The sequence below is a fragment of the Pristiophorus japonicus genome, chromosome 13, assembly GCF_044704955.1.
Source record: "Pristiophorus japonicus isolate sPriJap1 chromosome 13, sPriJap1.hap1, whole genome shotgun sequence".
Taxonomy (NCBI): domain Eukaryota; kingdom Metazoa; phylum Chordata; class Chondrichthyes; family Pristiophoridae; genus Pristiophorus; species Pristiophorus japonicus.
In genome coordinates, this window is record NC_091989.1 from 147,062,998 (window position 1) to 147,075,323 (window position 12,326).

Genomic DNA, 12,326 nt, shown 5'->3' on the forward strand with positions numbered 1-12,326 from the left:
GCCGTACCGCCATTGCCAACGACACATGCGGGTCAGGGGGAAGCTCTTACTTCTGACTCAGATGATGTTTCCCTGGAAACGTCCTCTCCATCTCCAGCCCAATCTATTCATCTGCCGTCACCCCCCACACAGCAGCAGCGCTCGAGATGCCCTGCTCCAAGGCGGCTTGGAGTTGGAGTTGGTAGGGGTAGGAGAAGAGGTGTGGTTAAGATGAGGGTGGGTAAAGGAAAGAAGCGTGGCCGCAGGTAGGGAGGGTGGGGATTATTCTAATTGTTGTTGTTGTTGTTAAAACATTTGTTGAATGTTGAGTGGGTGTGCGGGTGCTTATTATATTTCTAATTGTTTTTTTAAAGTATGTTGTTGTTGCTGTGGTTTTTATTGTTATTTGTTCTTTATAAAATGTTCAGTGTTGGGGTGGGGGATGGGGGGGTACATGGGTGTTAATAACATTTGTGGTTCTTTATAACATTTTCATGGGTGTTACTTTTTAATGGTGTTTGTTTTTTTTTTAAATTTGATTTATACTTTTGTAACATTAAATGTTTTTATTTAACTTAACATTGTTGTGCAATATCTTCAAAAAGCAGAAACGTTAAGCATATACAAAGTTTGCAAACACTGGCAAGGCCAGGCCAGGAAAGGCAAAGATGAAACGTAATGTAACACAACTGTAACTGTAACTGTCACCAATGTAACGTAAAACATTCGTGTATGAGCTGTGGACACAGTAGTCTTGCAGCTGCGTAACTATCACGAGGCTTTTCCTGTGGTCAAGAGTGGGGCATGGTTTCAACGCCAGCCTGATTGTCCTCCCCAAGGTCATCGTCCACCTCCTTGTCCTCCTCTTCCGCCTCTCTCTCCTGAGGTGGACCGGCAGTCCCATCTGGCAATTTTTGTCCCCTCAACTTGCAACATGCAGCACACCACAATGAACTGAGCAGTCTGCTCAGGGTGGTATTGTAATTCGCCTCCTGAGTGGTCTAGGCATCTGAAGCGCTGCTTAAGCACTCCAATTGTCTTTTCGACGATATTGCGTGTAGCTATATGGCTTTCGTTGTAGCGCTTCTCGGCTTCCGCCTGGGTCTTATGCAGGGGGGGTCATGAGCCAGCTGGCAAGGCCATATCCTTTAGCCCCCAGCATCCAACCGTGATCTTGTGGCTGACTCTTAAACAGGTCAGAGACAGTACTCTCATGCAAGATTTGTGCATCGTGGAAAATTAGCATTTACTGCCATGATTATTTGCTTGTGGTCAACAACGAGTTGCACATTCAGGGAGTGCAATTGCTTTCAGTTCCGAAACACCTCTGCATCCTGAAAAGGTGCTCGCATGGTGATGTGCATACAGTCTATTGCTCCCTGCACCTTGGGAAAGTTTGCTATTCTCAAGAAACTCAAAGCCCTCTCAGTCTGTGCCTCCCTGATCATAAGGAAGCTTATAAAGTCCATCCTGCATGTGTAAAGGGCTTCAGTCACCTGTCGAATGCAGCAAGGCATGGCGTGCTGAGAGATACCGCAAATGTCGCCAGCTGAGGCCTGAAAGGAGCCCGATACATAAAAGGAAAGTGCCGCAGTAATCTTGACCTCACCAGGCAGTGTGGTCCTGATGGTGCTGTTAGGCTACAGATCTCCCTTAATGAGCTGGCATATCTCACTGATGACCTCCTTTTGGAAGCGCAGCCTCCTAAGGCATGTGTTTTCGGATAAGTTCAGGTATGACCGCTTATCCCTGTAAGTGCGTCGGGTTTAAGGTCTCCTCCATTACAGGCCCCATTACTATTACTAAATGTCCTATTTATATGTATTCAGAATTATTAAATTGTCCTCTTAAAAACTCAATAAAAAATGCAAATTGTCCACAATATGATAGATGGTTGTCAAGAGATTTTAACACCATCTTAAAAGCACTCACGAATTACTTCAAAGCTCCCATGAACTTAAAGCAGCCTTTTATGAAAAGTCCTCTGAATTACAAAATGGCGTCCATACTGCTGGGTTAAGGTCAGGTGGGTGCAGCTTTTTTCGAGCAATTTTTGGATGAGCGATCTTTTGGGCGATATATGGGCATGATGCCGAAAGTAATGCTCGGCGATATTCTGGGCGTTAATTTCCATTATAAACAGTCTTCTGGGCGGTGCACGATTGCTGACATATGGGTGGGTGGATTCAGCTAATTCTCGGCGTTAACTTTATGCACGTAATAAATGGGCGAAAATTGGGCGTTAGTTTCCATTTTTATTGAAATATGGGCGTTAGACTAAATCTTAGCGGTTAAATGGGTGGTAACTGGGCGGTAGTGGGGCAAACCCAATAGAAAGTCTAGCCCAATAATCTAAAACATCTTCCAAAAGGGCTAATATATAGATAAGTAAAAAAACATTAACATGCACATTGTTCTTTTCTTGTGTTGGATAATGACAACTTCTACACTTATTATTGCTGCCTACCTGCAGTCTGATATATTCAGTTCTATCTTTAGAAGACATGCTCATGATGATGCTGTCAGGGGTCCGTGTACGGACTATGGCCTGTAGGAATGTTCTGTGAGCAGGCAGGGGAGTGCTGAATTGATACTGAATATGGCTGTCCCTCGCAAAGGACCATTCCTGCACAGCTATAGAAAGAACAGGAACAAGCATTATTAAGAGTAACTGCCTTTATAGTGCTGCAATAGCAGTGGCCCCACATTTAAATCTTTATGGATTCAAATACCATGAAAAACTAGATTGAACCAACAGCCTTTTAGCTTCAGGGTTGCACATGGCTGTTTGGTCAGAGACCCATTCTTAACTAATACTTCTGTGTTTTGCAAAGCCCGAGTCGATTGTCCACTTGCTGCCCACCAAGGGTAGGATTTTCCGGGGTGGTCAATGGGCGAGATCGATGGTGGGTTGAGTGGGAATTTTTTTTTTTCAACCCACCACCACACACTTTTCCCAAATTTCGGGTCTGCCAGCGCTGGGCACACCTGACACGTAGCAGCGGGGGAGGCAATTGAAATAATTAGTGGCTTGTTTACAGCCACTTAACAATACTTTTTTCCCCATCTTTTTGATTTTGACAGGTCGCCCACCAGTTTCCCGCCGTACGTAGATCTCGTTATTGAAGCTGAGACGCGAGGTAAATTGCCATTCTTTCAGCTGATGAGTTGACAGCTTCAAATATCAAATCAAATATCAGATATGTTCCCTTAGCCATTAGCTTCTCGAAACTGCATTTCCACTACAGATTCAGAATGCTGCAAGTCTTTACACCATGCTCCATCCACTCTGACATTACCACTCCCAACATTGACAGATCGCTTCAGTCATCTCTACGTCACCTGCCATCTATTCCATCAGCATTGGTGCCCTTGAACCTCTCTCACCATGTGTCATGTATGTATGCTTGGGGTTACTAGCCACCAGGTGGCGCTACTGTCGGAGGTCATTGGGCTGTGCGCACATATGTGCGGCCCAGGTATAAAAGGCCAGCCATCTTGTAATGTAATCGCTTTGGACCCTAATAAAGTAGAGCCAGGTTTGTACCTGTTTGGAGTTTACAGTATTCAGTCTATTGAGTTATTGCATATATAATATTTGGCGATGAGGTAACAAGAACCTTCGCATGCAAGAATGAGCACATTTGGAATTCTGGAGTGATTCGTGGAGGGAGAAGGTTGGGCAGACTTTGTAGCCCGCTTGAACCAGTACTTCGTGACCAACAAAATGGAGGAATAGGCAGATGCAGTTCGGCGTCAGGCGGTCCTCCTCACGGTTTGCGGTCCGAAAATCTATGGACTCACAAAGAATCTCCTCTCGCCTTTAAGTCCAATGGACAAGGACTATGAAACATTGTGTGCTCTGGTACATGACCATCTCAAACCAGATGAAGGCATCATCATCTTAAGATATCGATTCTATATGCATGTTCGTTCTGAGGGCTAAGATGTATCGGAATTCATTACCGACCTAAGATATCTAGCTGGACCGTGTAAGTTCGAAACTGCGTTGGCAGACATGCTATGGGACTTCTTTGTAATCGGCATCAACCATGAGGCAATCCTGCGTAAGCTACTGGCGGCAGAGATGTTGGATTTAGGCAAGGCCATCACGATTGCCCAATCATGCATGACGACGGACAAAAGCTTAAAGCAGATATCATTGAAAAATCGGAACTCGGCAAGTACTGTAAACAAAATAGTATCGTCGTTTGGCAGAGCTGCATATGGCAGGGCCTACCCGACTATGTACGCGAAACCTGGTTAGAAAAAATCAATGGAACTGGAATGATATCAAAGCGTTGTCGTCGAAGGAGGATACTCCATGTGCTCAAGTGCTGAGCAAGTTCCCCTCGCTGTTTGAACCAGGCTTCGGCAACTTTACGGGAGCCAAGGTGCAGATGCACATGGACTCTGATGCAAGACCAGTCCATCATAAAGCTCGGGCAGTTCCGTACATGATGAGGGAGAAGGTTGAAATCGAACTGGACAGACTCCAGCGTGAAGGGATCATATCATTGGTCGAATTTAACGAACGGGCCAGCCCCATTTTTCCCGTGTTGAAAAGTGATGGCACTGTCAGGATTTGTGGAGACTACAAGGTTACGATCAACCGAGTTTCGAAACAGGATCAATACCTGTTACCGAAGGCTGATGACCTATTTTCAACACTAGCCAGGGGGAAGTCGTTCACAAAACTGAATCTGACATCGGCCTACATGACACAGGAGCTGGTCGACACGTCGAAGAAACTTATGTGCATCAACACTCATAAAGGACTGTTTATCTACAACAGGTGCCCTTTTGGAATTCGCTCGGCTGCAGCCATATTTCAGAGGAACATAGAGAATCTACCGAAGGCCGTCCCCAGAACCGTCGTGTTCCAAGATGACATACTGGTCACAGGTCATGACTCCGCCGAACATTTGAACAACTTGGAAGAGATTCTACATTGTCTGGACAAAGTGGGACTCAGACTGAAACGCTCGAAGTGAGTCTTCATGGCACCGGATGTCAAATTTCTGGGGAGGAAAATTGCTGCTGACGGTATCAGCCCTAAGGACCCGAAAACCAAGGCCATCAAAAATGCACCCAAGCCTCAAAATGTGAGCTGCTTCATTCCTTAGTCTACTCAACTACTTCAGTAATTTCTTACCTAGATTGAGCACCTTATTAGAGCCACTGCACATGCTGCTAAGAAAAGGCAACAACTGGGTTTGGGGTACATCTTAAGATAGAGCTTTTGAGAAAGCTACTAATCTGCTTTGCTCTAACAAGCTGCTAGTACATTATGATTCGTGTAAGCATCTAGTATTGGCCTGTGATGTTTCGTCATATGGAGTTGGTTGCGTGCTCCAACAAACTAATGAGTCGGGCAAATTACAACCTGTTGCATATGCTTCAAAAAGTTTGTCAAAGGCGGAAAGAGCCTACAGCATGGTAGAGAAAGAATCACTAGCCTGTTTGTATGGGGTTAAAAAGATGCATCAGCACCTGTTTGGTCTTCGGTTTGAACTGGAAACAGATCACAAGCCACTCATGTCATTGTTTTCGGAAAACAAAGGTATCAATACCAATGCATCGTCCTACATCCAGAGGTGGGTGCTGACATTATCTGCCTAAGATTATGTGATTCACCATAGACCTGGCACTGAGAATTGTGCCGATGCATTGAGCCATCTGCCGTTGCCCACACCGGAGGTGGAAACGTCACAACCGGCAGACCTACTGTTGGTCATGGATGCTTTTGAAAGTAAAGGAACCCCGTCACGGCCCAACAAGTTAAGACCTGGATCAGCCAGGACCCGATATTATTGGATGTGAAATGTTGTATCCTTAGTGGTGATTGGTCTGCCATACCCAAGCAAATGTGTGAGGAGACCAAACCTTACATCCGTCACAAAGACGAACTATCCATTCAATCAAATTGTATACTGTAGGGTAATCGTGTTGTTATGCCCAAGAAAGGCAGAGAGAAATTTGTGCATGATCTACATAGCATGCATCCCGGTATTGTCATGATGAAAGCCATTGCCAGGTCTCATGTATGGTGGCCTGGAATTGACTCTGATCTGGAATCATGTGTGCATCAGTGCAACACTTGTATGCAGCTTAGTACAGCACCAGCAGAATCGCCACTGAGTCTGTGGTTGTGGCCATCTAAACCATGGTCCAGGATCCACATCGACTTTGCAGGTCCCTTCCTGGGAAAGATGTTCTTAGTTGTGGTGAATGCTTATTCCAAGTGGATAGAGTGTACAATCATGTCATCCAGCACATCCACACTACCACTAAGAGCCTTCGTTTCATGTTTGTTACGCATGGTCTGCCCGACATCGTTGAAAGCGACAACGGATTTTGCTTCACCAGTATAGAGTTTCAAGAGTTCATGAAACTCAATGGTATTAAACATGTGAGGTCAGCACCATTCAAACCCGCATCCAATGGGCAAGTAGAGCATGCGGTCCAAACCATCAAGCAGCGTATGAAACGTGTAACTCAAACTCGCTTGTCATGCATATTGCTTAGTTACAGGACAAGACCCCATACACTTACCGGGGTCTCCCCTGCTGAACTATTGATGAAGAGAGATCTCAAGACCAAGCTCTCTCTTGTCCACCCTGACTTGAATAATCGTGTTAAATACAGACGTCAAAGTCAGCAAGGGTATTATGATCGCGCTACTGTGTCACGCGACATTTCTATCAATGATCCTGTGTAGGTACTGAATTATGGTCAAGGTCCCAAAAGGATTGCCGGTACTGTTATGGCCAAGGAGGGTAACAGAGTGTTTATCATTAAGCTCAAGAATGGGCAGCCATGCAGGAAACATGTCGATCAGATAAAGCTGCGACACATGGATGAACCGGAACAGTCTGAGGAAGACACAATCAATGACCAACCAACCTACCCTCAGTCATCAGAGGAATCCGCTGTCATCAATGAATCTGGACTTTCAATCACTGACATGGTCAATGAATCTGGACTTTCAATCCCTGACGTGGTCATTGCCACTCCCATCAGATCGGCTACCCAGCCCCCAGTCATTACAGACTCAGAACGCTCGCCCAAGGCTGGAGTTGAACTGAGATGTTCAACTCGGGAGCGGAAAGCCCCGGACCATTTCAATTTGTAAAAAGACTGTTACTAATATCTTAAGGGGGGATATTGTCATGTATGTATGCTTGGGTTTACTAGCCACCAGGTGGCGCCACTGTTGGAGGTCATTGGGCTGTGCGCACTTTTGTGTGCGGCCCAGGAATAAAAGGCCAGTCATCTTGTAATGTAATCACTTTGGACCCTAATAAAGTAGAGCCAGTTTTGTACCTGTTCAGAGTTTATAGTATTCAGTCTATTGAGTTATTGCATACACAACACGGTGGTTCTCAGAGTAGCACCATGATCAGCCCCAACACCAGCAGCACCAGGCACACCAAAAATAACACCAACCTTCTCCGCAATCAACTGATGCTGCACAGGACATGGACATCAGCACCTGACCATATTGCTGCCAGGGACACCAGGGATGGCATCACCATGGCCAGATTTACTTCACTTGACACTGTACACCCTGGCTGCCTCATGATGTGCCAGTTTGGCACCATCCCATACCAACACGATAAAATATCCCTACAATTCCCAAACCATTCCTTTCACACTCATCACCTTTGCCGGAGGTACTGTTATGTCTCACCATTCATTACAACTCACTAAGCCACTTCCAAAGGTGCACACAAATCTGACCAAGAACGCAAAGTGATGAAAATAAAGGTTTCAATGTTTGTCACCATATTAACAGAAAATTTACATGAACATTGCATAAAACACCCAAGTGCCTAACCTTGAGTGTTGTTAGTTTGATGAGGGTGAGTGTCACGGGTGGTTAGTGAGATGGGGAAGTGATAATGTAGATAGTGAGGAATGGGTGGAGGTGCAAGATAAGTTTTAGCCAATGATCGTAAGGGGAAAAAGTCACTGGTGGGCGTAGTTTATAGGCCCCCAAATAATAACTTCACGGTGGGGCGGACAATAATCATGGGAATAATAGAGGCATGTGAAAAAGGAACGGCAGTAATCATGGGGGATTTTAACCTACATATCGATTGGTTAAATCAAATCGCACGGGGTAGCCTGGAGGAGGAATTCATAGAATGCATACGGGATTGTTTCTTAGAACAGTATGTTACAAGGGGGCAAGCTATCTTAGATCTGGTCCTGTGTAATGAGACAGGAATAATAAACGATCTCCGAGTAAAAAAATCCTCTCGGAATGAGTGATCACAGTATGGTTGAATTTGTAATACAGATTGAGGGTGAGGAAGTAGTGTCTAAAACGAGCGTACTATGCTTAAACAAAGGGGACTGCAGTAGGATGAGGGCAGAATTAGCTAAAGTAGACTGGGAACATAGACTAAACGGTGGCACAATTGAGGAACGGTGGAGGACTTTTAAGGAGCTCTTTCATAGTGCGCAACAAAAATATATTCCAGTAAAAAAGGGCGGTAAGAGAAGGGATAACCAGCCGTGGATAACCAAGGAAATAAAGGAGAGTATCAAATTAAAAACCAATGCGTATAAGGTGGCCAAGGTTAGTGGGAAACTAGAAGATTGGGAAAATTTTAAACGACAGCAAAGTATGACTAAGAAAGCAATAAAGAAAGGAAAGATAGATTACGAAAGTAAACTTGCGCAAACCATAAAAACAGATAGTAAAAGCTTTTACCGATATATAAAAAGGAAAAGAGTGACTAAAGTAAATGTTGGTCCTTTAGAAGATGAGAAGGGTGATTTAGTAATGGGAAATGTGGAAATGGTTGAGACCTTAAACAATTATTTTGCTTCGGTTTTCACAGTGGAAGACACAAAAACCATGCCAAAAATTGCTGGTCACAGGAATGTGGGAAGGGAGGACCTTGAGACAATCACTATCACGAGGGAGGTAGTGCTGGACAGGCTAATGGGACTCAAGGTAGACAAGTCCCGTGGTCCTGATGAAATGCATCCCAGGGTATTAAAAGAGATGGCAGAAGTTATAGCAGATGCATTGGTTATAATCTACCAAAATTCTCTGGATTCTGGGGAGGTACCAGTGGATTGGAAAGCAGCTAATGTAACGCCTCTGTTTAAAAAAGGGGGCAGACAAAAGGCAGGTAACTATAGGCCTGTTAGTTTAACATCTGTAGTAGGGAAAATGCTTGAAGCTATCATTAAGGAAGAAATAGCGGGACATCTAGATAGGAATAGTGCAATCAAGCAGACGCAACATGGATTCATGAAGGGGAAATCATGTTTAACTAATTTACTGGAATTCTTTGAAGATATAACGAGCATGATGGATAGAGGTGTACCGATGGATGTGGTGTATTTAGATTTCCAAAAGGCATTCGATAAGGTGCCACACAAAAGGTTACTGCAAAAGATAAAGGTACGCGGAGTCAGCGGAAATGTATTAGCATGGATAGAGAATTGGCTGGCTAACAGAAAGCAGAGAGTTGGGATAAATGGGTCCTTTTCGGGTTGGAAATTGGTGGTTAGTGGTGTGCCACAGGGATCGGTGCTGGGACCACAACTGTTTACAATATACATAGATGACCTGGAGGAGGGGACAGAGTATAGTGTAACAAAATTTGCAGGTGACACAAAGATTAGTGGGAAAGCGGGTTGTGTAGAGGACACAGAGAGGCTGCAAAGAGATTTAGATAGGTTAAGCGAATGGGCTAAGGTTTGGCAGATGGAATACAATGTCGGAAAATGTCAGGTCATCCACCTTGGAAAAAGAAACAGTAAAAGGGAATATTATTTGAATGGGGAGAAATTACAACATGCTGCGGTGCAGAGGGACCTGGGGGTCCTTGTGCATGAATCCCAAAAAGTTAGTTTGCAGGTATAGCAGGTAATCAGGAAGGCGAATGGAATGTTGGCCTTCATTGCAAGAGGCATGGAGTACAAAAGCAGGGAGGTCCTGCTGCAACTGTACAGGGTATTGGTGAGGCCGCACCTGGAGTACTACGTGCAGTTTTGGTCACCTTACTTAAGGAAGGATATACTAGCTTTGGAGCGGGTACAGAGACGATTCACGAGGCTGATTCCGGAGATGAGGGGGTTACCTTATGATGATAGATTGAGTAGACTGGGTCTTTACTCGTTGGAGTTCAGAAGGATGAGGGGTGATCTTATAGAAACATTTAAAATCATGAAAGGGATAGACAAGATAGAGGCAGAGAGGTTGTTTCCACTAGTTGGGGAGACTAGAACTAGGGGGCACAGCCTCAAAATACGGGGGAGCCAATTTAAAACCGAGTTGAGAAGGAATTTCTTCTCCCAGAGGGTTGTGAATCTGTGGAATTCTCTGCCCAGGGAAGCAGTTGAGGCTAGCTCATTGAATGTATTCAAATCACAGATAGATAAATTTTTAACCAATAAGGGAATTAAGGGATATGGGGAGCGGGCGGGTAAGTGGAGCTGAGTCCACGCACAGATCAGCCATGATCTTTTTGAATGGCGGAGCAGGCACGAGGGGCGAGATGGCCTACTCCTGTTCCTAATTCTTATGTTCTTATGTTCTTATGTAAGTTGGTGTGAGTAAGGATATGCAGGAGTAGAGTAGGGAAGGCAGAGTGATGGGGATGTGATGAGTGGCACAGCAGGATGAGGCTGAGTGTGGCTTTGCAGTAATGTTTCATGGTCTTCTGAGATCATTCAAAGGTTTGCTCCACTGCAGTCTGGTCTTCCTGATGACATCCCTGCTTGTGCCCTCCTGTGCAATGTGCAAACAGGCTGCATTGGTCCCCTGGGGAGGTCTCTTCCGCCCATTGTAAAGGAAGAGAACCTCCCTGCGTGTTGTGACTCCCTCCATGAGCATATGCAGGCAATCATGGGAGAGCCTGGGTGCAGCCGTGCACCTCTGTGCAGTGCTTGTCAGTGTTTTCAGAGAATTCCAGGATTTTGACCCAGTGATGATGAAGGAACGGCGATATATTTCCAAGTCAGGATGGTGTGTTATTTGGAGGAGAACGTAGTGGTGGTGGTGTTCCCATGTGCCTGCTGCCCTTATCCTTCAAGGTGGTAGAGGTCACGGGTTTGGGAGGTGCTGCCGAAGAAGTCTTGGTGAATTGCTGCAGTGCCTCTTGTAGATGGTAAACATAGAAACATAGAAACATAGAAAATAGGTGCAGGAGTAGGCCATTCGGCCCTTCTAGCCTGCACCGCCATTCAATGAGTTCATGGCTGAACATTCAACTTCAGTACCCCATTCCTGCTTTCTCGCCATACCCCTTGATCCCCCTAGCAGTAAGGACCTCATCTAACTCCTTTTTGAATATATTTAGTGAATTGGCCTCAACAACTTTCTGTGGTAGAGAATTCCACAGGTTCACCACTCTCTGGGTGAAGAAGTTCCTCCGCATCTCGGTCCTAAATGGCTTACCCCTTATCCTTAGACTGTGACCCCTGGTTCTGGACTTCCCCAACATTGGGAACATTCTTCCTGCATCTAACCTGTCTAACCCCGTCAGAATTTTATATGTTTCTATGAGGTCCCCTCTCATTCTTCTGAACTCCAGTGAATACAAGCCCAGTTGATCCAGTCTTTCTTGATAGGTCAGTCCCGCCATCCCGGGAATCAGTCTGGTGAACCTTCGCTGCACTCCCTCAATAGCAAGAATGTCCTTCCTCAGGTTAGGAGACCAAAACTGTACACAATGCTCCAGGTGTGGCCTCACCAATGCCCTGTACAACTGTAGCAACACCTCCCTGCCCCTGTACTCAAATCCCCTTGCTATGAAGGCCAACATGCCATTTGCTTTCTTAACCGCCTGCTGCACCTGCATGCCAACCTTCAATGACTGATGTACCATGACACCCAGGTCTCTTTGCACCTCCCCTTTTCCTAATCTGTCACCATTCAGATAATAGTCTGTCTCTCTGTTTTTACCACCAAAGTGGATAACCTCACATTTATCCACATTATACTTCATCTGCCATGCATTTGCCCACTCACCTAACCTATCCAAGTCGCTCTGCAGCCTCACAGCATCCTCCTCGCAGCTCACACTGCCACCCAACTTAGTGTCATCCGCAAATTTGGAGATACTACATTTAATCCCCTCATCTAAATCATTAATGTACAGTGTAAACAGCTGGGGCCCCAGCACAGAACCTTGCGGTACCCCACTAGTCACTGCCTGCCATTCTGAAAAGTACCCATTTACTCCTACTCTTTGCTTCCTGTCTGACAACCAGTTCTCAATCCATATCAGTACACTACCCCCAATCCCATGTGCTCTAACTTTGCACATCAATCTCTTGTGTGGGACCTTGTCGAACGCCTTCTGAAAGTCCAAATATAC

General features: G+C 45.3%; 1 protein-coding gene across 1 annotated transcript in view; it reads right to left on the reverse strand.

The window, feature by feature from the left end:
- The window catches only part of LOC139278201 (neural-cadherin), a 157,051-nt gene that overhangs the window by 14,722 nt on the left and 130,003 nt on the right, over nucleotides 1-12,326 (reverse strand). Inside the window, exon 28 of the mRNA XM_070896848.1 lies at nucleotides 2,447-2,613. Coding sequence (XP_070752949.1) covers nucleotides 2,447-2,613 — 167 coding nt within the window. The remainder of the gene's footprint in view (nucleotides 1-2,446; nucleotides 2,614-12,326) is intronic.